This window comes from Euleptes europaea, chromosome 10 (assembly GCF_029931775.1).
Source record: "Euleptes europaea isolate rEulEur1 chromosome 10, rEulEur1.hap1, whole genome shotgun sequence".
Classification (NCBI taxonomy): Eukaryota; Metazoa; Chordata; class Lepidosauria; order Squamata; family Sphaerodactylidae; genus Euleptes; species Euleptes europaea.
This window is the reverse complement of record NC_079321.1, coordinates 12,887,430-12,915,209: the sequence shown is the minus strand read 5'-3', so window position 1 is coordinate 12,915,209 and position 27,780 is coordinate 12,887,430. Positions and strand designations below refer to the sequence as shown.

General features: G+C 44.8%; 1 protein-coding gene across 1 annotated transcript; it reads right to left on the bottom strand.

Annotated features, from left to right (window-relative positions):
* Window positions 1-167: 167 nt before the first annotated feature.
* Window positions 168-27,420, bottom strand: RCBTB2 (RCC1 and BTB domain containing protein 2). The gene is made up of 11 exons (XM_056856451.1): window positions 27,289-27,420; window positions 22,240-22,390; window positions 19,648-19,814; window positions 16,728-16,886; window positions 14,947-15,054; window positions 13,053-13,195; window positions 10,939-11,129; window positions 8,397-8,523; window positions 5,852-5,991; window positions 1,569-1,699; window positions 168-391 (listed from the first exon to the last, which is right to left on the bottom strand). The coding sequence occupies exons 1-11, from the start codon at window positions 27,412-27,414 to the stop codon at window positions 251-253; spliced, it is 1,584 nt and encodes a 527-aa protein (XP_056712429.1). The 5' UTR covers window positions 27,415-27,420; the 3' UTR covers window positions 168-250.
* Window positions 27,421-27,780: the final 360 nt, after the last annotated feature.

Below are 27,780 nucleotides of genomic sequence, written 5' to 3'. Positions count from 1 at the left end.
TTTTCAAACACTTTTCAGAGCAAGACTTCAAGGAAAGGAGTTAGTTCACATGACAGGTGGAAAGCTTAATGTTAAAGCTGCGGTGTGTAAATATGATCCATAAGTGGGGTTGGTTTTTTTATTCCAAGTGTTCTGAAGCTAATGAAACCAAAATGCATCCATATTAGCTTAAACGAGAGGGGTCTCTGCATCCAGGCAGGATCTTGGCACTTTAGGTTTAAAGGCGTTTCTGTTTTTCTGCAAAGGTCCTTCAGTTTTTAAATGCTCCCACTCTGCTGGCTTTGCTGATGAAGTTCTTCAAGAGGTCGTGGTCCATTTCCGCAAAGCCTGGGGTCTGAGTAACCATAGTCAGGTGATTGATGCAAAACCGGAAACAAAATTCCTCCAAGTCCTAGGAATGAAAAAAGGTCGGCATCCGTCTGTGAGCAACATCAGTAACCACAGTCAAGCAACAATCCTAGGAAATTACCCAGGAATATCTGTGAGAGAACACACACTATAGAGAGAGAGACAGAGAACACTATAGTGTGTACACACACACACAAGCATGCCATGAAGTCACAGCTGACTTATAGCAATCCTGTGGGGTTTCCAAAGCAAGAGCCATTCAGAGGTGGTTTGGCATTGCCTGCCTCTGCATGGCAACCCTGGACTTCCTTGGTGGTCTCTCATCCAAGTCCAAACCACAGCCAACTCTGCTTAGCTTCCAAGATCTGACGACAGCGGGCTGGCCTGGGCTATCCAGGTCAAGGCGAGAGAGCACTAAGGGTGCAAACTTTGGGGGTGGGGGACTGAACTTTCTGGGGTGCTTCTGAAAAACAAAATCGTATCTGGCTGCAGGGATAAGAAACTTTCTTAACATAAATTTCTTTGTTTCAACATGTATATGCAGCAGCCCGCTACCAAGTGGATTTCAGCACACAGGACAGGTAGAAGCCTGCAGGGATGGTCTGCTATATTCCCCCTTCAAACTTTCACAGCTGCTCTCAATACCAATTATTTCCCACCCACCCCAAAACTAAAGGGCTTGGGAGGTAGGGGTTGCCAACAAGCCTGGGGGGAAATGTTCTGTCCCTTTAAGAGTGGCTTAATGTGAGGAAATGAGCTGATAATGCTTTCCACAGCATGGAGGTAAACCACATCACCTAGTTAAAAAAATACATCCCATTAAATCTCCATTACGGAGGCAGGATATTTTCCCCTCCAGGTTGTTGGCTAGGAACCCAGGAACCTCCCCCAGCCAATGAAGTCGGAAGGTGTGCCCTGCCTTCCAACCAGGATGGGGTACTATTTTGATTGCTGAGACTGGGGGTGGACAAGTTAGAGCACAGGACTTTACAGCAAAAGTAGGTGTCATACATTGGGGGTGAGGCTAATTGGGGGAGAGACTAAGAGTGGGTGGGCTACCTGATCATGTGGATCACGCCAGATCTGATTGGGTAGGGCATCCTAATCTGCAGCTTGGCCTCTTCGCCTCTCCACTACACCAGGTCCCCAGATGAATGGCTCTCAGACATCTCAAAAACCTTGTCTCAGAAAGGACGTAAGAGGCTAGATGTTCTCCATACCTTAGCTTCGTACTTCACTGCGGCTGACAGAAGAGCGATGGCATTTTCTTCACCGATGCCCTGCTTGATTGTTTGCTGGCAAAGCTTCTTCAGTCTGTTCTCTCTGTAGTAGGTTGCCAAATCTAACAAACCTGCCAGGGAAAGGAAACAAGCTGATACAAAACCAGGAAGACTTTTGATTCCTGCTGCTCCTCCCTAACAAAAATCACAAAATCTAAGGCTTGGAGCTTATGCAGCACAAAAGAAGGCCTGACCTGAATAAACTGTCCCTTTTCCACACTAACTTCATGTTCCCCCAATACTCTGACACCTGGGTTAATGGATCGCAGGAATGTCCCCTCTTCTGTAAGCGCAAAGATCTACTGTGAGCGGAAAGGATATGCAAGATCCCAGCGTATGCAGTTCAGAGCATGACAAGTGACGATAACCCCTCTGTCTCTTTCTCACACATCACGTTTAAGCGTTGCATTCCTCAATGCATGGGTTCGTTCCTAGTCAACTGAGATTTTTCTACAAGCTCGTTTTTAAAAAAATTCAGAATACACCTGCCCAGAATGGACATATGGCAGACAACACGAGCGATGGTTTTAATTTCCAGACAGGCCAAATTGAAGATCAGAACCGTACAAGTGGGGACCAGCAAGAAACTTGCGGGAGCAGCTATGCCATCCCCCCCCTTTGCTCCCCCCCACTCCCTCTACTTCTGTCTCACTCTTTCTCCCTCCTGCCACCCTTTTCTTACTCTCCCTCTCTCCTCCATAGGCCTGTCACTTTCTGTATCTGCCCCCCCAACCCCATCACTTTTTCTCTCTGCCTCCCCATGACCCTCTCAGCCGCCCACTTGCTTCCTCTCCTCCTCCCACAGCAGCAGTCGCAGCAGCAGCTCGCTCTCAGAATCACAACGGATCTCGAACTACAGAGATCAGAGATCCCTTTAGGGATGCCAGCTCCACGCTGGGAAATTCCTGGAGATTTGGGGGAGGGAAGCAACATCAGCCAGGTATAAATCCCATAGAGTCCATCCTCCAAAGTGGTCATTTTCTCCAGGGGAACTGTCATCAGGAGATCAGTTGTTGTAATTCCAGGTGATCTCCAGCCCTCACCTGGAGTTTGGCAACGCTAGTTCCCTTGGAGGAAATGGCTGCTTTGGAGGGTGGAATCTGAGGTCTCTCCCCTTCTCAAACCCCATCCTCTCCAGGCTCCGCCCTTCAAATCTCAAGGAATTTACCAACCTGGAGTTAGCAACCCTATCCCCTTCCCACCCAACAGCCAGCCTACCTTTACTGGCCTCTGTCTTCTGTGTCCCTACCCGCTCCAGCAGCCTCTACCTTGGAAAACAACGGTCTTTCCCCACAGTGGGGACCAAAACAGCTTATATTACTCTCCTCCTTTTTATCCACACAACAACCCTATGAGGAAGGTCAGGCTGAAAGTATGTGACATCATATGAAAACCAGTGAGGTTCCACAGCAAGATGGGGATTTGAACCTGGGTTTCGCAGACCCTGCTCTGAAGCTCTAACTGGTGCACAACACTGTCTTTCATAGGGTGGCTGATGTTGAACAGTAACAAGCAGCCAAGCCTAGTTGAGTCATGGAAGTCGGGTGGTGTCAAATCACCCAGAGGTTGCTGCCAGGCTTGGGTTGCCACCCTCCAGGAGGGACCTGGAGATCCTCTAGAATTACGACTGAACTCCAAACAACAGAGATTTTTCCCCTGGAGAAAACGGCTGCTTTGGAGGGTGGAAGCTATGGCATTATACCCTGCTGAGGCCTCTTCCCTCCCCAAACCCTGCCCTCATCAGACTCAACCACAAAATCTCCAGGAGTTTCCCAACCAGGAGCTGGCAACCCTTGCCAGGCCTGGTCTCAGTGAGTCCTCCCTAAAAGGCCAAAAAGGCCTGGAAAGGGCTCATCCCCCCCTTGCCTTTTACTGACAGAAACTGAAGCCTGGAAACTGTGGTTGCCTAGCAATAGCCACTGTGGGAATCCGTTGCTTAAAGCTACAGGCACTCTTTTTATATTTTTTGGATTTTTAAAACTCCCCAATCTTTTTTTTTCTTTTCTTTTTTTAAGATTTCAGATTTTTCTGCAAACCTGGGGCCCTTTTCAGATTTGTAAAAAGATCCATCTAGCCCATTCGGAGCTCCAGTCAACAGATTTAAGTATCCAAAGATTTGGCTGACGGCTATTATAATATAAGATTTAGATATTAGAAAGATGCACACCAAATTGGGGAAATAAATATGGAGTGGGCAAGGCCCTTTGCCAAACATCCCTCCACCTACAGACGATTGCTCATTCCATTCTCCTGATTATCTCCCAATCAGGAACTATTTTTGGTGCCACCATTCTCGTAACCCCTCTATATGTCAGCAGTTCCCTGTATGTAGAAAAACTAACCAAGGCTTCAAGACACGGCAAGTAGGAAACGCCTGGCTGGGGGAGCAGCCAAATCAGTGAGTGGCACAGAATGCATAACAGTTGGTTGACACAGTTGGCAGCACCCTCAGGGAAACAGATACAAGGAAAGCAAGCGGTGGAAGAAGAGTTGGTTTTTATATGCCAACTTTCTCTGCCACTTAAGGGAGACTCAAACCGGCTTACAATCACATTCCCTTCCCCTCCCCACAGCAGACACCCCATAGGTGGGGCTGAGCGAGCTCTAAGAGAGCTGTGACTAGCCCAAGGTCACCCAGCTGGCTTCATGTGTAGGAGTGGGGAAACCAACCTGGTTCACCAGATTGGAGTCCACCACTCATGTAAAGGAGTGGGGAATCAAACCCAGTTCTCCAGATTAGAGTCCGCCACATACGTGGAGGAGTGGGGAATCAAACCAGATTAGTTTCCACTGCTCTTAACCACTACACTACGCTGGCTCTCCATTGCTGATAGTCATCGCTGGCAGCCATTTCCATCTACATATGCATTCCACCTTGCTTCAGCTTAGTCTGCTGTAGCTCTAGCACAGAGAGAGTCAAAAGATTAAGAGGCGGATAAAACCAGGCCTATTTCCATCCTTCTTAGGGGTTCTTCTCTTACCAGAAGTTCAAGAGGAACACATAGGCAGATGCTTACTAACTGGAATTTTATAATGATTCCACCATGTGCAGAATTTTATCTGACAGACATAAAGTTCCTCTTTGAAAGTGAAAGGGGAAATAAAAAGCTTGCTGTTGCATCTTTGCAAAACTGCACAGCAAAAATTTGCTACAAAATCTGCTGAACAGTCTTAAGTCAATGCAGACATGTTACCTAGTGGGGATGTGAAAGACCAGGACAAAGCTGTAAGAAACTAGTTTGAACGAGGGGCTCAGCAATCAGCCCCTTGTACCCAGCTAGGCATTTACTCAGTGCATGAGAAGGGAATACGCCACAGCCACGACCTTTGCTCCCAACCCCGGGCAGAATGAGTGAGGGCTTAGGGCGTGTACAAGCAAAACAGGGAATTCTACACTGATAAAGTTAACAACAAGGCTGCAATCCTAAAGAGAGTTAACTCCAGTCTAAGCCCATTCATTTCAATAGGCTTAGACTGGAGTAACTCTCTGTAGGATTGTGCTGTAAGGCTGCAATCCAACTGTTAGGTTCCTTAAATGTTCATTAATTCACTCCCACTAGATGTGGCCACAGCCACAAGCTTAGATACCTTTAAAGCAGCATTAGATGCATTCATGGTGAAGTTGCACACACAAGAAGCTACAGATTGCTAGAGACAGGACAAACATCGGGAGACAGCCCTCTCTGCTGTGCCCCATTTGTCTTCAAGAGTGAAAAACCAGAAGGGCCTCCTCTGTGATCCAGCAGGGTAATGTTTATTTTTGCACTTTTAACGTTCCAGCAGCTTTGTCTCTTAACAACCTGCCCATCTGCAGGTGCTTAAGTAGTAGGATTTGAACAGGTTATCCAAGCTGCTGCTGTCAACACACACACAAAAGCTTTGAAATTAGGGTTGCCAGCTGCTGCTGGGGAAAAACCAGGAGATTTGGGGATGGAGCCTGGGGAGGTCGGGGTTTGGGGAGGCGAGGGACCCCAGAGGGGTCTGACGCCATAGAGTCTACCCTGCAAAACACCCATTTACTCCAGGGGAACTGATCTCTGTCAGCTGGAGATCAGTTGTAATTCCAGGAGATCCCCAACCCTCCACCTAGAGGTTGGCAACCCTATTTGTAACACACTACTTCATGTCATTCTCCCTGTTCACTGGATTGCAACTGGGATCAAAAATAGCCAATATTAGCCTGGTGGAAATGAATTCGAAGCTTTTCTAAGTAAACGTATTACCTATCGCATCCTCAGGAGGAAGGCTGATGCTGTCGGTGTACAGATATTCCAAAAACGCTCGGTAAACGGGATATGAGAATTCATTTATCTCAATAATTTCGTCGTTATTGTTGTTCAGTACTGAGCGGATGTGCTCACACCTGCAAGGTTGCATGCAAAAGATAATGTGAATTATGACACCGGCAAATGGCGAGAAGATGGTTGTGCAACACAAAAAACAACCATGGAAGGCGTCAAGGTAGAAGAAGAAGAGTTGGTTTTTATATGCTGTTTTTTTCTACCTTTAAGGTGTACCATGAAGAAACCACAAGTACTAAGAATTTGGCAACGGAACTCATCATTTCCGGACTGGTATCTGCTACCAAAAGAGAAGTCACTTGGGATCCCACAGTCATCTGATATTTACTCGGGATAGGTATGATCCAGAAGTCTGAGTGGTGTTTATCAATCACAGAATAAGATGAGGTGATTTATGGTCTCTATGACACCAGTAGAAAGCAACAGTAGCAGCCAGAATATGGAGTTTTGGTGAAGTGCCTCTGAGCTCTGCATTTGGCAGGACCTTTAGTCTGCCTAACATGAAGAAGAGCTGGTTTTTATATGCCGACTTTCTCTACCATTTAAGGCAGAATCAAACAGGCTTACAATCTCCTTCCCTTCCTCTCCCCACAACAGACACCTTGTGAGGTAAGGTGGGGCTGGAAGAGTTCAGAGAGAGCTGTGACTAGCCCAAGGTCACCCAGGTGGCTTCATGTGTAGGAGTGGGGAAACCAACCCGGTTCACCAGATTGGAGTCCGCTGCTCCTAACCACTACACCACGCTGGCACCAAGGTGTCACAAGGGAGCGGAAGAGGCAAGAGAGAATGCTTGGAAGGAAGTCTGCGATCTACAGATTACAGGAGCAGAAAATGGGCAAAATCTCAGTGATGAGAAAGAGCACGAGTCAAAGGATTTTTATCAGAAGAACGGGCTTGGGATGAGAAGAAAGGCAGGCCAGGGTTGAAGAAGCTGCGGACCACACAAGTACAGCTTTCACTGATTTCATCTTGGAATCCTGAGCAGACCAACTCTCTTCTCTGGCAGGCAAAGAGATGGAAAAAGGTGAAGAATATTTTAATAGATGCTGTTTTATCCCACCAAATAAATTATGTAGAGCTCAGACACTCATTCGCATGCTGTCCACTTAGCAGCGGTAGGTGGTGTAATCACAACACTGACAATTTCCACTCCTGAAGCTCTAACAAGTGGTTAATGTCCTTTTCTGAAACACACTTCGCTCTTTTAACTGCTACACAGGCTTATTAGTTGGGTAACTACCTCTGCATTCCATCAACAACCACTGAACACCAGATGCAGCAGACACAAGGCACATGACGGGCAGCAACAAGGAAATTGTCCTTCAGTCTGGTCCGAAAGGAAATGGAGATCTATGCACATTGTGGGCAATTGGCAAAGGCATGAAGAAGAGGAGTTGGTTTTTATATGCTGACTTTCTCTACCACTTAAGGGAGAATCAAACCAGCTTACAATCCCCTTCCCCTCCCCTCCCCTCCCCTCCCCACAACAGACACCCTGTGAGGTAGGTGGGGCTGAGAGAGCTCTAAGAGAGCTGTGACTAGCCCAAGGTTACCCAGCTGGCTTCATGGGTAGGAGTGGGGAAACAAATCCGCTGCTCATGTGGAGGAGTGGGGAATCAAACCTGGATTCTCCAGATCAGAGTCCACCACTCCAAACCACTTCTCTTAACCACTACCCATGCTGGCTCCCATCTGTGGATACCAGTTCTCTTTCTCAGAAGGGCACTTCTTCATGGAAGCCAGTATTTATTGATCTTGAGCTCACTTGTTTAGATGGGAGAGGAGGACGATGACTTGTTGGCCAAACGTGCAGAGCTGTGTAGCTGCTATTTTACAGCCCCAATGCTACTGCCAACTGCATCCGTGACACTTCTCTTATGGCCCCCAAAGGGCATCTTTGAGTTGACAGCACTTTCACCTATTTTACATGAAATGGTATTACCAGCCATACTGTCAGCATACCATACAAAGTGGGTACAACTCGAGAAATCTATAGCAGAATACAAACTCTTGGGCAATCTGGCTCAACTGAGTGAAATCCAGCAACAAAGCATTCCAAGAAGCCAACCGCCCCCCCCCCCCAATGTCCATCCCTCGCTGCCTTATACAGAATCAGACCCTTGGTCCGTCAAAGCCAGTATTGTCTACTCAGACTGGCAACGGCTCTCCAGGGTCCCAGGTAGAGATCTTTCACATCACCCACTACTTGGTCCTTTTAACTAGAGATCCTGGGGATTGAACCTGGGACCTTCTGCATGCAAAGCAGAGGCTCTTTCACTGAGCCACAGCCCCTCACTTAAATTGCAGGCGTTGTAGATGCAGGAGGAGGGCAGCGATCCCAGCCGCTTACTGAATTTCCTTGAGGTCAAGAAAAAGTGTAAATGTTTTAATGTCAAAAGAAAAGAAAAGCAAAAAACTAAGATGATAGCAAGGGAGAAGCGATATTAAGTTCAAAATAGCTTCCTACCGAATTTTGAGAAGGACTTTATGAACATGAATGTATTTTCCCTCTACTTGAAACTTCAAATCTGCAGTATCTGGGTTGTCGAACTCCTTCTTCAGGGACTGAGCTACTGTTAGATGGTCATCAGGTTCTAAAATAAAGACATAAGTGAATACATTTAAAATATTGCCTCGTACTTCTTGTTTTATAAGAATGGTATCAATTAGATAGAAGGCCAGGAGCACCTTAGAGGCCAACAAGATTTTCAGGGTATGAGCCTTAGAGAATCCAAGCTCCCTTTGTCAGATACAAGTCCAACTTGTATCTGACAAAGGGAGCTTTGACTCTTGTAAGCTCATACCCCCCAAAATCTTGTTGGCCTCTAAGGTGCTACCGGACTGGTATCTACCGGACTGTTCATCTTCGTGGCCTCTGTGCAGGTAAGTGCAACACTGTTTTCTACCGCTGACCAACATGGCTACTCATCTGAAACTATAATTACGTCAATGCAAACCAACAAGAAGCAGAACTTCACTCTATGCATGTAATAGAAACAGACTGTTCTGTGCTACAAAACTCCCTGACGAGAACGTAGCAAATGAATTAATACAGCATTCCTCCACAGAAGAGGAAATTTGCACTTGCCACATCAGATGTTCTCTTTATCACAGGAATCGTCCAGTCTGGCTTGTGACTGATGGGCTAACCACATCCTCATTTGTCGCATAAGCAGCTGAAAATTCTCACAGCACATGCAATTTACACCTTGCTTTTCAATCAAGAGGTCAGCAAAGTGCTAACAAATATACAATACAGGACAATTCAAATCCAACACAATAAAATCACCCAACCAAGCGTTGTAGGTGCAGGAGGGCAACGTTCCCAGCCGCTTACTGAATTTCCTTGAGGTCCTTAAACCAGCACCTTTGAGCAAAAACCAGCACCTTGGTATCATTTATCTTCAAGATAAATGATACCAAGAAGAGTTAGCAATGGTAGCTCATGAATGGCCTTCATTCCAAGACTTTGGTCTGTTACTGAGTTTCTGCCTCGCTGAACTAATTTTTATCTGCTTTCCTCTCAGCAGCCACCACCCTGAAGTACAGGGGGGTATATTTTCAAGACCCAGGAAGGGAGGGCGGGGGAAGACTGGCGGACAGGCAGCTCATGGCTGCCGTTAAGCTCTTGCCTTTTCCCTTCAGCAGGGCAGCAATATCCTGAACTCTCCGTCCAAGGCCCAACCTAAAAAGATCATAGAATCATAGAGTTGGAAGGGACCACCAGGGTCATCTAGTCCAACCCCCTGAACAATGCAGGAATTTCACAACTACCACCCCCATACACACCCAGTGACCCCTACTCCATGCCCAGAAGATGGCCAAGATGCCCTCCCTCTCATGAACTGCCTCTCATGAACTGCCTAAGGTCATAGAATCAGCATTACTGACAGATGGCCATCTAGTCTCTGCTTAAAACCTCCGGGGAAGGAGAGCTCACCACCTCCCGAGGAAGCCTGTTCCACCGAGGAACCGCTCTAACTGTTGGAAACTTTTGATTTAATTTTAACTCGTTGGTTCTGGTCCGACCTTCTGGGGCAACAGAAAACAACTGGGGCAACAGATAAACAGCATCTTGGCCTACCCTGGCCTGGATGATCCAAGCTAGCCTGATCAGATCTTGGAAGCTAACCTTGGTCAGCCAAGGTTACTACTCGGATGGGAGACCACCAAGGAAGTCCAGGGTTGCTACGCAGAGGCAGACAATGGCAAACCATCTTTGACCCCCTCTTGCCTTGAAAATCCTACAGGGTCAGCTGAGACTTTTCATCATCACCCTCTTGGCCTAATTAGGCTTCTTATCTGAACAAGCAAAACAAAAAAAGGATACATGGCGGCCAAGAATATAGCCACCGTTTGCAGCTCGCCACCACTAGTGCTAAATCTTTTAGCAACAACTTTACGAGTTCTAGCTCAGGGAGGAACCCCGTGGATCTCAACTAACTTTATCCCCAAATCGGCTGATCTGCAGCTCAAAAAGAGCGTCGGCCTGCCGCTCGCCTTTGAAGGCTGCAGCCCTTCCTCGACAACTGATCCAGGGACATGACAGGAATAGACCGGAGCGCTTCTTCTCAAGCCACTGGTGAAGAGAGAGCACAAAGTCTGGCTCTCATTGAAAATACCGCCAAAATACAGAGCAGCGTATGAGTGTTCCTGCACCTCTTCCCAGAAAAAACTGCTGGCACAAATACACTGCTGGGCTTTTAAGTCTGATTTAAATATATCCAAGAGATGGGTAATGTGTGTGAGTAATGTGTGTCAGTCTATGAGCACCAAGCAAAGAAGAGTTTCCAACAGCAGAGGAAGGTAGATCCATCCTTAGTTCCAGTGGCATTTGCAAACCAGCAGCAAGGGGAACAGAACGGATAATAAGCGTTTAACGTCAGAGAAAGAAGACAGGAGAGGAGGCAAGCTGAGACCCAAGCTAGATGGAAGATATCATTTCTATGCCTTCAATTGCTAGTTACAACACAGCAACACAAACCCAAGAAGGCCCGTTTGGAGCTCACCTACGGACAGGAGGCGCCACGTCACAGCGGGAGTAGCGAAACAAGCAAACACATCATCGGTGCAGGTGAAGTGGGTGAGGTGCGGAAGAGTGATGGACTGACCCCGGCACAGACCCCACATGTACACTTGGCCACCCTGAGTTTTAGCAGCGGAAGTGTGAACCGAGTGACACGCAGCGATCTCAACGAGTCTGCATTCAAAAGCAAACAAGACAGCGGGCGTAAGAACAACATGCAGTGGCAAAAGCTCAGAGCCCTCAATGCCGGGAGCATCAGAGCCCCTTTTTGAGGTCTGCGTGCGCCCCATGCTCCATTTCGCATGGCTGCCAAAGCTTTCTATTCCTTTGGTTTTCAACAAAACAAATACAGAAGACAGGTGAGGAAACAATGCAACAAGGCTGTACTGCACGTAGTACTAAATCTCACTGCAATATCATGTAGGATCCTATTGTCTATTTCCCCCAGCGCCAGGGTATTTCCACAAGTGTGTGTTTGTGTGTGTGTTGTGGTGGGGGGGAGTGATTTTCACCAATGGTCCCCTCCCACCATGGAGACCACAGTGGGCCAAGAGCTACCAATGCAGGGGAAAGCAAGGGGGTGAAATCACACCCGTCTCCAGTGCTGAGTCATCCCCTCCTGCCTTTCAAATGCTCTTATTATGGACCTACATGCTTTAGAACCAGATCCAATAATGGCACTTTTTTCCTTAGATCCTAACTTAATAGATAAAACCTGAGAAAAATAATATAATCACTGCAATACTGTAAGGCTTATCGCACCCAGTCCAGGAAACACGTGGAAAACACCTTAAAAACATTTGTCCTGGATGCGAGTTCCAATTTCCCCCTCGTACTCCTGCCTGTTCTAACATCTCTGAAACGTCTGCTTTCAGAGCGCACCTCGAATAAAATAGCGCACACACAAGAAAGGGGGGGGAGTGGAGGGAGCAACACGTAATCGTGACATTGCTTAGGTTCCCCTCCACCTCCCCCCCTCGGCATTTTGGTGCGCCTGCGCAGGATCGTCGGTGCAACAGGACAAACGATAGGCCAATAGGCTCACGTTTTCCCCCCGACACCTCTAGTTCTCTCGCGGACACAAACCACACACAGAACTCTCTAATCAGATTGCATTGTAACCGACTAGTGAAACTAATGGGGGGGGGGGGGAAGGTGCCCTAGAAGTTGGGTGGTTGGGAAAACAGAGGGGTCTTGCAATCAATCGGGACCCAGAAGCAGAATAGGGAAAGTCCTTCTGCCTAGAGATTGGGGGGGTGCACTAGAAGTTATCATGGTTTAAATAAAAGGGGGGAGCTTGCAAGCGTACACTTTTATTTCTTCAATTACCAGAGGCTGCCAGGAATGCTCGCTGTGGTGGTTCGGAGGTTAAGAAAGGGTTTTTTTCTCTCCAAAAACATGAAATTCCCGTTGAGGCTAGGTAGACAGCAGACAATTCCCCAATGTGATCGGAGGAGTGCACAGCTGAAAGGAGCGTACACAGCTGAAATTGTCCCATCTGGGATCCCGTAGCCTGCTCTCTTCTACTCCCTCCCCTTCGTCTCAACGAACAAGCCTCCCTTTGTCCCAACGATAGCAAAAGCAGATGGCAATAAAAAAAAATGGAGGACGCAAGCAAATAAAAGGAGTGACCACAAGATTGACCAGAGGGGGAGGTGAGGTGTGACCAGGAGGGGAGGAGTCAGAGGCAGCTGGGAAAAGTGGGCGTGGGCAGAGGGAAGGGTCCTCAAAGCGTCTGAGAGTTATCGCACCCAAGGCTAGAACGTTAAGGGAACGGCTTAAGTTTTTAAATCATCATAAAACTGTTTTGGGATATTGCAGGCTTTATAGGTTTCTAAAACGGCTTCATGACCAAAACGGGAAAATGTGGTGCGGGAGAGAAGGAATGTTCCGTGTTATAAAGGGTTCAGAAACGTTCCCTGGACTGGGTGCGATAAGCCTCTGTCTGTAATTGAAAAGAGCCAGAGTCCAGTAGCACCTTAAAGACTAACAAAATTTCTGGCAGGGTAGGAGCTTTCGTGAGCTCACAGACTAACATGGCTAGCCATCGTGATCGGGCTGTAATTGCTAACGGAGTGACTCTGCATCCCACATTACCTGTCCTTAGCCACAGTGACTGGTACAGGATACGACTGGTTACTTCTGTTGCCAGTGCCCAGCTGGCCGTAGGAATTGGCCCCCCAAGCATACAGCTGACCTTCGTCTGTCAGCACTAATGTATGTGCAAAGCCACAGGCAACCTGCAAAAAAAGGCACTGTCAATTCCTAAAGTGATTTGTGTTATTGCATTTTAATTTTTGCACCTGGAAATATAAAATACAAGCAGGAACCCGCCAAGGACTTGCAAGGGGCATCTCACTTTCCCTTCCCCCAGTGTTTCCTCTTTCCCTTCCCTTAAACCACCTGTGCATCAGTACTGAGTTTGTGGAGAACCCAGTGAGAGAGAATTTCTTTTCAGATGTACTTGGATACCTACACTATACATAAATTTAAAGAACTGCCATGACAACATGCCAGGTTAGTCACATCCAAGGAAGCAGCAAAGATGCCCAAGGGTGGGGGGGAGGGGATTACTTCCCATTGTCCTGGCAACAGATATTTAACAGAAGTTATAAGAATACGTCCACATGAATGTTAAGCCTTTTTAGGTATTTAAAAATTGAAATAGGTGATATTCAAAGTATGTTTACAGTGGCCAAAAAAAGAAAACCAAAACACCACACACACACAAAGAGCAAATACAAACAGCCCCTAGCTCAAAGCAGGGAAGCTATCCAAGCTCTGCTCCCTGCTGGTTCAACTTGGAAATCTTAGTTTTGATCTTGCTTCTTCCTTGTGTGAACTGAACCTGTGAATCTTTATTTTTGCACCGTTTTGTTCCCTCACAGTTAATTTTCCAGCAAAATATTTTTTCTAGTACTATCTGTGGCTCAATACAGAAATACGTATTTATTTATATGTATAACCTGAATGTTTATATAAATTGCTCTGGAGAAATTACCAATGAGAATGGGTGAACCAAAACAAAATAACCCGTTCACGACAGCACACAGGAACAACAACAACAAAAAAAGGAAGGAAGGAAGGAAGGAAGGAAGGAAGGAAGGAAGGAAGGAAGGAAGGAAGGAAGGAAGGAAGGAAGGAAGGAAGGAAGGAAGGAAGGAAGGAAGGAAGGAAGGAAGGAAGGAAGGAAGGAAGGAGCTATATTTATCCATGGGAAGGAAGGCAGAATGGTATAGCCTGATCTTGGAAGCGAAGCAGGGTCAGCCCTGGTTAGTACTTGGATGGGAGACACCAAGGAAGTCCAGGGTTGCTACATGAAGGCAGGCAGTGGCAAACCACCTGTTAGTCTCTTGCCTTGAAAACCCCATAAGGGGTTCTCCATAAGTCGGCTGAGACTTGATGGCACTTTACACACACCCACATATTTATCCATTCTCAGTTCAATTTTTTTAAACTGCCATTAATCTGGATACGTGTCAATGGCTTTTATCTATATTTTGGCAAGATTACACCTCCATGTCAAGTAGATTTTCACAGATGGAGCAAATTATCTGGATTTACACTTGAAAAACAGCTTTGGACTTCTATAGAACTTTTCCTCAGGCAGGACGTTACACAAAATAAAGGATGGGGGGATATGTTACTTGTAAAGTACATGGTGAAGGACATAATGCAAATGTGATTTTTATCATGGATGTTTTCAATTGTTAGCTGCCTCAGTGGCCCTTGTAAGTGCAAAAAGGCAGGACACAAACTTTGTAAATAAATAAATAAATAAATAAGAAATACATATGGAGCAGTCTTAAAATGGATTGTGCCCCTTGGCAGCATGATTGTGACTAGTGTTTTGGGTCCCTCATAAAAACAAGAACCATTTCCTGTCATGTTATTAAAGGTATGGGTTGTTTTTTTTAGTTCTTAATGATTTAAGATAGTTAGATAAGCATGACTGTGACAAAGACGGGCATGAGGAGTGGGCAACACATACCCTCTGCACACGAATGCCTTGCAAAGCTGCTATTCTGCAGGGCGTGGGTTGGTTGCCGTTGTTGCCGAGTCCAAGCTGACCGTTACCATTGTAACCCCAGACATAGACCTGAGAAGAAATAAAGAGATTCTGATTTGTATGTACCCTGGATCACTCCTTATTATTATAGGAATAATAAGTTACCCATTAATTCTGCTTCTTTTAGCTATAAAGGCTATGTTTTAAATGCTTTTCATGTAGTGTAATCGTCTAACGGATATTTTATGGATTTTACTCGACACTGTGATTGTCTTGTTTTTGTTTTGTTTTTATTATTTTTCTATGGCTTTGAGCTAATGCAATAAAACAAAACTGCTAAAAGGAAAAGGGTCTGCAATAGAACGGCTAGATTTGAATACAGTAGCACCTTAGAGACCAACTAAATTTTCAGGGTTTGAGCTTTTGAGAGTCAAAGCTCTGATGAAAGTATCTGACAAAGTGAGCTTTAAGAACATAAAAAAAACCCATGCTGGATCAGACCCAGGCCCATCAAGTCCAGCAGTCTGTTCACACAGTGGCCAACCAGGAGCCTCTAAGAAAGCCCACAAGCAAGATGACTGCAGCAGCATTGTCCTGCCTGTGTTCCACAGCACCTAATATATTAGGCATGCTCCTCTGATCCATTTTGACTAGTAGCCATGAATACCCCTCTCCTCCACTCTCCTCTTAAAGCCTTCCAAGTTGGCAGCCATCACCACATCCTGGGGCAGGGAGTTCCACAACTGAACTATGCGTTGTGTGAAGAGATACTTCCTTTTATCAGTTTTGAATCTCACCCTACAGCTTCAGCAGATGACCCCGTGTTCTAGTATTATGAGGGAGAAAAGCTTCTCCCTGAACACTCTCTCCAAACCATACATAATTTTATAGACCTCTATCATGTCTCCCCTCAACTGCCTTCTTTCCAAGCTAAACAGCCCTAAGCGTTTTAACCGACCCCCATAGGGCAGTTGCTCTTCTGGAAAGAGTTTGTGAATTTCCCCCCATGATCGTCGCCTGATCATTTTGGTTGCTCTTTTCTGCACCTTCCCAAACTCTGCAATATCATTTTTTAGGTGTGGAGACTGATATTCCAAGTGTGACTCTCCAAGTTTGACTCTCGAAAGCTTATACTCCAAATTTTTTATTGGTCTCTAAGGTGCTGCTGGCCTCAAACCTAGCTCCTCTACAGAGTGTTAATCACTGTTTCAAAGAGGCAAGGAATCATTAGAACTTGCCACTTTTCCTGACAAGGCATGGGAAGTTAGGGGTGTGATAAGTGCGGAGATGTCAGAAAACATCCAGAATGACATACTTAACAGGGACCTTACTGACACATTGGGGCCTAGGACTTTTCCTGTCTCATTTTTAGGTCTTCCATTTATATGGAATGCCTCATTCCATATAGTTTTGTAAGAGTTCATGACTCGTCTTTGGGGAAGCTTGCTTAGAACACTCTTCTGCATTAGCCTGAATATAACACTCTCCTGCCAAATTCCTGGTTCTGAGGATGTTTTCCCCACTCCGCATAGACTTCAAAACGTCAAGTGACTTGACTAAGCAATGAAGCCTGCATGCGCACACAAGGAAAATGCATAGTGTGTAATTTGCATGTGTACTGCATGTTTCTGCAACTATCACATTACCACTGTGCAATGCCAGCTTTCCTTTTTAAAAGCCTTACAGTAATTAGACCATCAACGTTGTACAAAAAAGAAATCGGACAAAGTAACTGTGCTTGTAATGCCAACGAATACTCTTACCTCGCCATTTTCCACTAGAGCCACTGAGCACATCTGTCCACAAGCAATGTTAACTGCGATCTTGTTTTGTAAACAGCTGGTAACTCTTCGTGGAATTGGCTGATTGGCCGTTGAGCCAGATCCGACTTGCCCTGCATTGTTATAGCCCCACGCGTAGACCTGCAAAGAGGAGCCAGTGACAAACTGTATTAAGCTGCAGTACTGTAGTCCAAGCTCTGCTCACGACCTCAGTTCGATCCCGACGGAAGTCGGTTTCAGGTAGCCGGCTCAAGGTTGACTCAGCCTTCCATCCTTCCGAGGTCGGTCAAATGAGTACCCAGCTTGCTGGGGGTAAAGGGAAGACGACTGGGGAAGGCACTGGCAAACCACCCCGTACACAAAGTAAACGTAGGGATGTGACGTGGGTCAGGAATGACCCGGTGCCATGTTGGACAGAAACGTCAGCTTATATCATCACATGCAAAACCTTAGTAGGTTAAGGCCTGCGACGAGACAGATTTTCCCCTATATATTCTGGGACAACAACTTCATTTCTTTTAAACAAGTTCTGGCCCAATTCTGGAGCTGTGGCTCAGTGGTAGAACAGGTTCTGGAGCCGTGGCTCAGTAGTAGAGCATCTGCTTGGCATGCATAAGGTCCCAGGTTCAAGGGACTAGGCAAGTAGGTGATGTGAAAGATCTCTGCCTGAGACCCTGGGGAGCCTCTGCCAGTCTGAGTAGACAATACTGACTTTGATGGACCAAGAGTCTGACTCAGTACAAAGCAGTTTCATGTGTCCATGTCTCAAATAAAACACAAGCAATGCCTTTCTAATGTTGTTAGCCACATCTGTCACTCATACACCTAAGATTCTATGGTTTTAACATCAGATCAGATTAAACCCATTCAGAGACTGCTGAATTACAACTAATAATGAAGCTAAAGACAATGAATTGTACTGGATTGAATAGAGACCTGGGACTCCTGTCTCATTACCAATGCTGATTTCTCCACGCCTACAGCTCCTCTACAGATCACACATAATCTAATCACGCCTGCCAGTGTCATTTATCTACTATTGACATTTACATGCTATTGCCATTGGGTGTCTGAATTCACTCTTCTCTACTTAAGGATAGATGGACTCACATTCTAGCTGTATCTGAAGAGGTGAACTGAGAAGTCATGAAAACTCATACCCTGCCAGAAATTTTGTTAGTCTTTAAAGGTGCTACTGGACTCTTGCCCTTTTCTACTCACACACCCAATTTCTCAATCTTGACTCATGCAGGCAGTGACCTAACAGAGTATGCTTCCTAGTTAAGAGCCACCTCAGCAAAGACCACAGGCCAAGTTCCCTGTCCCCGAAGCCAAGCCAGTTAAGAAAACACTAACGTTTCAGACATCTCTTTCTCAAGCTACCTAGTCTTAATTGCCCCACTTCATTTAGGCTTGCTCCACTGCCAGGCTTAAAGGCTTTTGTGGCGGCTAGATGGGTATCAGGAGGGACTAAACTTGCAATTCCACATCACTTCCCTGACTCTCCAACTTCCTATGACCCTTAAGCTTATTCGGCTACCACAGAAACCAGCAGTTCTCCTCCTCTTCCCTCTCCTAACAGCAGAGTGAGCCCAGTGACTTTCCCACATCCTTAATTCAGGTATGTAGAAGCAGGAACCCTGAGAAGAGAGATCAAAAGGAACTCATGGGGGGAAATTCACAAACTCTTTCCAGAAGTGCAATTTTCAATTAAGAACTTTTGGTGAACTCAAAACTCACAAACCTCCCAGAGCACTTAAAGCAAGAGGCAAAAGAAGACAGGTACATGCATGTGCTACAAATAGGTTTTCATAAAGTGAGTGTGTAGTCCTCAAAATGCCCAAACAAGGACCTTCATCAGATTACATGGTCACTGGCACTAAAGCTTCAAATAGTTTTTATCTAAGGCGGAATTCCTTCCCCTCTTTCTTTGTATACCGTGTAGTGGTGAAAAGTGCTGTCAAGTCACGACTGATTTAAGGCGACCCCGTATGGCAGGGGTCCCCCAACCTTTCTGAGCCCTGCGGGCACATTTGGAATTCTGACACAGCTTGGTGGGCGTGGCAACAAGATGGCTGCCACAAAATGGCTGCCACAGGAGCCAGCCACAAAACTATTGCCACAGCTTAACTTCAGTAACACAGTGCAGTTCCTTGGGCTGTGATGGCAGCTGCTGCCAAGACGACAATTTTAAAAATCTGCACAGTCAATCAAATCTCCAATTGTCAATCAGAAGCCTTGCTGAGCAAAACCCCTACCTGGCACCACCCACTTCCTAAAAACACTTGGTGGGCTCCAGAAAAAAGAAGCAGAGGAAGACAAGGAAAAAGCAAAAGGAGGAGGAGAAGAAGAGTTTTTATATGCCAACTTTCTCTACCACTTAAGGAAGAATCAAACCAGCTTACAATCACCTTCTCTTCCCCTCCACATAACAGACACCGTGAAGTAGGTGGGGCTGAGAGAATGTGACTAGCCCAAGGTCACCCAGCTGGCTTCATGTGGAGGAGTGGGGAAACCAACCCAGTTCACCAGATTAGCCTCTGCCGCTCATATGGAGGAATGGGGAATCAAGCCCAGTTCTCCAGATCAGACTCCACCGCTCCAAACCACCGCTCTTAACCACTACACCACTCTGGCTCCCAAAAGGTGCTGGCTGGCTCCCAAAAGGTGCTGGGGACCCCTGCTATACGGTTTTCAAGGCAAGAAATGTTCAGAGGTGGCTTGCTATTGCCTGCCTCTGCATAGCTACCTTGGACTTCCTTGACGGTTTCCCATCCAAACACTAACCAAGGCCAACTCTGCTTAGCTTCCCAGATTGGGCTAGCCTGGGCCATCCAGGTCAGGGCAGTATACAACAGAGAACTAAGAAACAACCTGTTCACCTCGAAACAGCTGACCTCACCTCTCCATCTGATGTTAAAACCATAGAATGATGAGAGCCACAGGCAACTTCAATCACTTTTTTGTTCACCAAATTAGTGGAGACTTGGCAAGGAAGTAAGACGTGATTGGTGGTTCCATTTCCCAGTTGACTGTAAGAGTTATGACCCCACGAATACACTTCTCCGTCTATAATTAAAAGGGGAGAAAGACAGCTTTTAAAAGCATTATCAACAATCCATCTTTTATTTTTCTTAAAGGCCAGAAAAGCTACACTTGAAGCTGCCTTATACTGAATCAGACCCTTGGTCCATCAAAGTCAGTCTGGTCTACTCAGACCGGCAGCAGCTCTCCAGGGTCTTAGGCAGAGGTCTTTCACATCACCTTACTTACCCAGTCCAGATGCTGGGGATTGAACCTAGGACCTTCTGCATGCCAAGCAGATGCTCTACCACTGAGCCACAGCCACCCCCCATGTAAGTACCTCCCCAAGGTAAGTAATGGCTGATGCTCCCTCCCCAAAGTATTCATCTGTACTTTCTCCTCTATTGCAGATTTTGCCTTTGCCCATATATGAGCCTGCCTGTTAGCGTCCGCTTCAACTGGCAGTATTCGTTGTTGAAGTTTCTAATATCGGTTTTTACTTTTTATTTTTAACGTTGTAAATGTATACACTGTCCTAAGTACTCTACAGAAAAATAAGATATAAATGAAGTAAATAAATAACAATTATGATTTAGCCTCTACATACTCAGAATATAAAGCTTTAATTTCCCATTCTGTCCTTTACAAAAGGTGGGGGGGGCAGGACAGTAACCATCCCAAGGGATCTTGCTATTGTAATTTTATTTATTTATTTATTTACAAAACACAGAAAAATACCGAAGTGCCAAAATCTACCCCCCAATTTTACACTATATGCAGAATACAAAGGGATATGGAAGAGTATAGCCCGATCTCATCAGATCTCGGAAGCTAAGCAGGGTCGGTGCTTGGAAGGGAGGCCACCATGGAAGACTCTGTAGAGGAAGGCGATGGCAAACCACCTCTGCTTGATCACTTGCCTTGAAAACCCCACTAGAGGTTGCTATAAGTTAGCCACGATTTGACAGCACTACACACACACACAAAGAATACGAAACACTCCAGGCTTTGCTCATCAATGCTGAAAGACGCATGCTTAAAAGGAGGACTTATTTAGAAAAAAAACCTACTATAATTTTATTGCACTGTTTCTCCAAGGAGCTTAAATGGAGCGGTGGACTCTGATCTGGAGAACCCGGTTTGATTCTTCACTCCTCCACATGAGCGGCGGAGGCTAATCTGGTGAACTGGATTTGTTTCCCCACTCCTACACATGAAGACAGCTGGGTGACCTTGGGCTAGTCACACTCTCTCAGCCCCACCCACCTCACAGGGTGTCTGTTGTGGGGATGGGAAGGGAAGGTGATTGTAAGCTGGTTTGATTCTTCCTTAAGTGGTAGAGAAAATCGGCATATAAAAACCAACTCTTCTTCTTCTTATGTTGGAGCATGCTATCCTATGTCTTATCTTCACCACAACCAGGTGAGGCAAAGTGATGGATTCTAGGTCAACCAATGAGCTTTATGGCTAAGTAGAGATCTGAACCCAGGTCTACGCAGCTGTAGTCAGACATTCTAACCACACCACATCACACTGGTTCTTAACAAAAAAACAGCACTCTCGTATAGTCCTCAGGAGACAGGATATGTCCAGTGCTTCTATTTCCAAACCCAAACTACTTGCAGTATACATAAGCAGCATGTTTTTGCTTACAGGGATTCTAAACCTGCTGCTAACAGGCAGTTCTGTGAAATCAAAGCCGATCGCATTATCTGCGACCTCCCAAGAACAGGGCTACATCAGGGGAATTAAAGTTTTTGTCCTTTTCCTGGAAACCTTGCTAGGCTTGATGGGATCCAACACGGAGCACAGAACACAGTAACATTTACGCATTCTAATAATGAGAAAGAGTCAAGAAAACCTGGCCCTAACCTTAAGATTTCCACACAAGCCCTCAAACAGACTGGATTTTAATCTCTTTGTGTCCTCGTTGGGCTGCTCCTCCAGCCTCTATCTGCCTGTGAAACCTTCGACACCAGAGTTCTAAATACGTTTAATAGCTTCCATTTTGTTATTCTAACAGACACGTCCCCCAAAAATTATAAGTCTCAGATACAGAAGACCATTGTACCAATGACAAAAAACAAAAATTAGACACAAACAAGCTCCCAGAATCTAATACTTAAATCCTCTTGATGTCAGCATAAAAGCGTGTCCTGCATTTCTCTCACCAGTACAAATTAAATACTTTTTTATCTCACTCTTTCTCCTAGAAACTCAAGGTGACGTACATTCCCCTTCTTCCACTTTATCATCACAACAGCCTTCTGAGGTAGGCTAGGCGGGAGAGGAGAAGAGGGGCCAGGCCTAAGGTCATGCAGAGTTTCATAACTGAGCGAACCCAGGACTGCCCAGCATAATAGCCTCACCACTACACAGCGCTGCCTCTCCACACTGGAATGGCTCTCCAATATTCCCCTCAAAGGGTTCAATTCGCACATACTGCCATGTTTCAAAGCACAGAACGTACCAGTAGTAGCTGCCACAACATGAGGGCCTGTCCCGCAGCTCACGCAGGCTATCTTCTTGCCGCACAACGTATCTATTCGTTGTGGTTCGATGGTGCTTTGCATATCTCCTATCCCCAAGCAGCCACTGCAGTTAGTGCCAAGGGCGAAAACCTGTTACAAAGTGATATGGTTAGTACAGAACAGCACATTGGACTTAGTGAGCATGTTCCTTCCCTCCAGATATACGAAGGCAGTGTGGTCATGGTGACCCCCCCCCAATGCACACCCCAATTCAAAGCAGGGCTTACAGAAGAGATCCCTGCTCAGTCTGGACCTGAAGAAGAAGAAGAGTTGGTTTTTATATGCCGACTTTCTCTACCACTTCAGGAAGACTCAAACCCGCTTACAATCACCTTCCCTTCCCCACAACAGACACCCTGTGAGGTAGGTGAGTTTGAGAGAGCTCTAAGAGAGCTGTGACTAGCCCAAGGTCACCCAGCTGGCTTCATGTGGAGGAATGGGAAAACAAATCCAGTTCACCAGATTCGCCTCTGACGCTCATGTGGAGGAGTGGGGAATTAAACCCAGTTCTCCAGATCAGAGTCCACCGCTCCATACCACCGCTCTGAACCACTACACCACGCTGAAGAAAAATACTGCTCCCAATCAGGCCAGAAGAGCCTTCCAAGCATCAAACAGCAACAGCACAACTAGGAACAAATATTAGAAAGAAAATTGAATGAGATTTGCCTCATGCACAGACCTGCATAAATCCAGATTGGGAGGGTTACCGCACTTGTATTCCCAGCGATGTATTAAGAATTTGAAAATGTTATAAAAAATACTGTTTGCACTTTGTTTGGCCCCTTTAGCTGTGAAGACGTCTTCCAACCATTTATAAGCCGTGGTATCCAAAAACCCTTTTAAAGTGGTGTTTTTTATAACATTTTCAAACTCTTAATACATCGCTGGGAATACAAAGTGCGGTAACCCCCTGGTTTCTGATGAGAAATGAAGCTTGCAGAAAAATCCTGCAGAAAATCAGCAGACTCAGTAATGATAGGCGGGAAAGGAGTTCCCTCCTGTCTCCCCAAAGGAGGAACATCCACAGTCAAGCCCACCTGTTCCATTCTCCTTCAGAGGAGGTTATCCTGGGCAAGGATGCTGGGAAACAGCATCTCCCACCCCGGGTAGGTCTTTCTGCTGACCTTCAAGATCACAGGTTCTGACGGGATTACTCCAAAGTTTTACAAGCTTTTTGAACAACAACTAACTCCTGTCTTACTATCTCTGTATAATAAGGTAATTGAACATGGAAAGATTCCACCATCCTGGCAAGATGCACATATATCTTTGATACCAAAGGAAGGCACCGATCCCTTTCTTCCTCAGGCATACAGACCAATCTCTTTGCTGAATATTGACTATAAATTGTTTGTCTCTATAATCACCAAAAGACTTCAAAAACATATCAGGAAGTTGGTGCACCCAGATCAAACTGGGTTAATTCCAAAGAGACTTATGAGAGATAACTTACGATTGGTCCTCAGTGCAATCAAACATATTAAGTCAAAATCATTAAAGACCGCTATGATTTTCTTAGATGCAGAAAAAGCCTTTGACAATGTCTCCTGGCATTTCAACCTAAAAACATTTCAACAAATGGATTGTGGAGTCACCCTTCTTAAGGTATTCAATACAATATATTCGGCTCAAAAGGCACGTCTTCTAATTAATGGCTGTCTATCAACAGAATTCAACATCACTAAAGGCACCAGACAAGGATGTCCACTTTCTCCACTTCTTTTTGATTTGTCTATGGAGGTTCTCGCGAACTATATAAGAAATTATCCAAACGTTAAAGGTCTTACAGCAGTAAATGAAGAACATAAAATTAAAAGTTACGCAGATGATGTTGTGTTAATATGTCAAAACCCAAAACAAACTCTCCCGTTTGTTCATCATCACATTATGGAATTTGCAAAGTACTCCGGTTATAAATTGAACAAAGTAAAGATAAAAATTCTGACTTTTAATACTACAAACAACGAAGACAACCATATTAAAGAAATTACCGGATGTCAAATAACAAAGGAGTCAGTTAAATATCTGGGTGTCAACATACCATCACAAAACAAGACACTTCTAAAACTAAACTATTTGAAAATCTGGGGAGAAACAGAAAGAGACTTAAGTTCATGGTCCAAAGTGAATATTTCCTGGCTTGGAAGGATATCTGTGATAAAGATTAATGTGCTTCCAAGATTAATTTTTTTATTTCAGTTTCTCCAGATTTATTTATCAGACAGAATAATAGAAAATTGGCAAAAACAAATCAATCGTTTTGTGTGGAATGCGAAAAAGCCAAGAATCAGATTTAAAGTGTTGCAAGACGAAAAGAAAAGAGGACGATTAGCGCTACCCAATCTTAAACTATATTATCACACTGCCTGTTTAACTTGGATTACAGAATGGATTAAACATCCTAAAAGTAGACACGTCACTTTAGAACGAGCGGATTTTGGGCAAGGATTCCATAAAGTTTGTGGGACTCCTCAACAACAACTCCAACGGATAAAGAATCAGAAGACTGTGATATTAAGATGGCGATACTAAAAGTTTGGAAAAGGTATAAAAGAAGAGTCAGTCCCTCTCCACCATCCATAATGTCTCAGATCGAAGCCTACCATGATAATGTTAAATTGAAAACGGCTGTTCATTTCACGTAGTGACATGGTAGAGCCTACAGGAGAAATCAAACGCTTAACTAAACTTCAAGAAAAATTCCAAAAGTTAAACTGGCTAACTTACCTTAAACCCAGGTCCAATCTACAAAAAACTGTCTACATCCTCGCCCATTTCGAGAACTGACTGAATTCGAATTGACAATAACCAAGAACTTATTAGGAAAAAATCTACAAACTCCTCTTGAAATATGACACAGAAGAAGAACAAGTGAAAATCAATATGATCAAGTGGATGCAAAACTTTGGTGAAATGGTTACAATGGAATCATGGGGAAAACTCTACGTCTGAATTGAAATATACTGTGTGCCAAGAAGTGAAAGAAAATTGGTATAAAACATTCTACAGATGGTACATGACCCCAAATATGATTTCACAGATGACTTCCTCCGGAAAGAAAGGCGCTTGTTGAAAATGTCAAGAAACGGATGGTTCTTACTTTCATGTTTGGTGGACTTGTTCTAAACTACAAACGTTCTGGAAAAAGATCCAACGAGAATTAACAGACAATAACAATAACGAAGGTAACACTAGACCCTAAATATTTCCTGCTCAGTATGGTCCCATCAAATTTGCCTTCAAGATTTCATGATGTTTTTAAGTATGCTACAACGGCAGCCAGAGTGGTTCTGGCAAGAACCTGGAAGCAAATGCAAATACCCGAAATAGAAGACTGGAAAGAAAAACTGCTAGACTACGCCAGTATGGCCAAAATGACTTTTATGCTGAACCCCAATCATAACGAACTTACAGAACAATTTGACGAAAAGTGGGAATCATTTTACATTTACATGATTTCCAGTTAATCAAATTATTGATATATACCGAATAGTACTAGAATGAGTAATAGGCAATGTTTTATCCATTATGTTCCAACCATTTGTCATGTAACTCCTGGGTTTTCAAACGGTATAATACACTTTTATTATGTAATAGGTAGATAATCTGATTGATTTTTATATTTTTACAATCACATATTTAGATATATTTTATTTTACTTGATTAATATTCATGCTTGTTATATGGTATTGTATTCGACTTAAGTTTATTTTTCTATTGAATCTGCTATATTGTTTTTGTATATCAAATGGTTTTTACCCTTCCCTTCTTTTCCCTTCTGTATCCCCTTAATTATAAAAATAAACCTTAAAAAAAAAAAAAAGATCACAGGTTCTGTTGTAGGACCTCTGCCCGAAGGGAACGTCGAGACAAAAAGCACCCAATTTAAATAACAAACGTTTCCTCGCAAAGATCACCTGGGGAAGAATTTGTATCATATGTGCACGCCTCCTAATCAAGGGAGGAGCAATACATTTTGGAGCTAACGGTTGACTGGCTGCCTCAGAAGCAACTGGGTCCCTCTGCTGAAGACTGTGCATATGCTTCTGCCATGTTTACCCCTCCTAGAACTTCCTAAAGCACATGTTCACCAATCCCAAGGAGCATTTGCTGAAGCATGGCCCATGATCCCCATCCAGGACTCAGTTTTGCCACACTGTCCAGAGGTGGGGGTGTTTCTCCCACTTGAGGGACCAGGGAGGAAACAAGTTGCCCCGTGCCCCCTAGTGTTGCTAACCTCCAGGTCCTAGCTGGCGATCTCCTGCTACTACAACTGATCTCCAGCTGATAGACATCAGTTCAGCTGGATAAAATGGCTGCTTTGGCAACTGGACTCTATGGCACTGAAGTCCCTCCCCTCCCCAAACCCTGCCACCCTCAGGCTCCACCTCAAAAACCTCCCACCAGTGGTGAAGAGGGACCTGGCAACCCTAGGGCTCCCCAAAAGAAAGAAAAGAAAATGTATGCTTTAAAAAAAATGCATGAATGGGGAAAAGGTCTGCACAGCAAGGTTTTAAAATATTGTTTCACTTTCCTTCACTCTTCAAAATGCTAATAAGCTATGTAATAACTACTGAAGGCAAACTGGATTTGTTTCCCCACTCCTACACATGAAGCCAGCTGAGTGACCTTGGGCTGGTCACACTCTCTCAACCCCACTTACCTCACAGAGTGTCTGTTGTGGGGAGGGAAAGGGAAGGTGATTGTAAGCCGGTTTGAGTCTCCTTAAAAGTCAGTATATAAAAACCAACTCCTCTTTTTCTTTCACTTTGGAGACTCACCTGGCTTTCAGGTCTGCATTTTTAACTATAAGAACTATGGGTCTGCCTTTTGAATCATTAGGAATAGAAACTTGCTTGTTAAAATTATACAAACTGGTATTTTCAGGAGATCAAATTCTGATCCTGTGTTGAATCATGACACATCCACAGGCCTGCTAATAACAGACATTAAATCATTTAACAGTCTTATTATTTGATAAGTACCTCATCATTTTCAGTGATGTACAGCACTTCGTTGCCAGCACCACCAAATACACAGGCCTGGCGAATTAATTTTAGCTCCTCCTGCGAGTGGAGAGCAAATACCGGCCATTTCCCAACATCCAGCATCTTCTTTTTGACAAATGTATTGTATAATCTGTTTAAAGACAGTCAGAAAAACAAGCAAGTGGTAAAATTAAAAATGCAATCCATTGGAAAGAGTAATTCTGTTCATGTCATCAAATATTAAAAAGGGCTAAGGGTCACATTGCTCTGGGAAAGGAAAAAAACCTCAGGAGAAGAGCCAATCTAATGCTAGATAAAATAATGGGACAAAATCTTACCATCTTGACACTAAACATATTATGTCAAAGCCACATTGAAACCAATGAGAATTACACTCTGACCTCCTTTATATTGCGTGGAAACCAGCAAAAGATTTCTGCTAACCAAAGAGAAGAGGCAGCGTGGTGTAATGGTTAAGAGCGGCGGACT

Bases quoted from the DNA above. Each gene is read 5' to 3' on its own strand.
- RCBTB2 (XM_056856451.1), bottom strand. From the start codon at position 27,414: ATGCTGGATGTTGGGAAATGGCCGGTATTTGCTCTCCACTCGCAGGAG. The intron at 19,815-22,239 runs GTACGTTCTGTG...TTTTAATTATAG, and splicing joins TGTTGTGGCAGCTACTACTG to ACGGAGAAGTGTATTCGTGG. The intron at 5,992-8,396 runs GTAGGAAGCTAT...GCAACCTTGCAG, and splicing joins AAAGTCCTTCTCAAAATTCG to GTGTGAGCACATCCGCTCAG.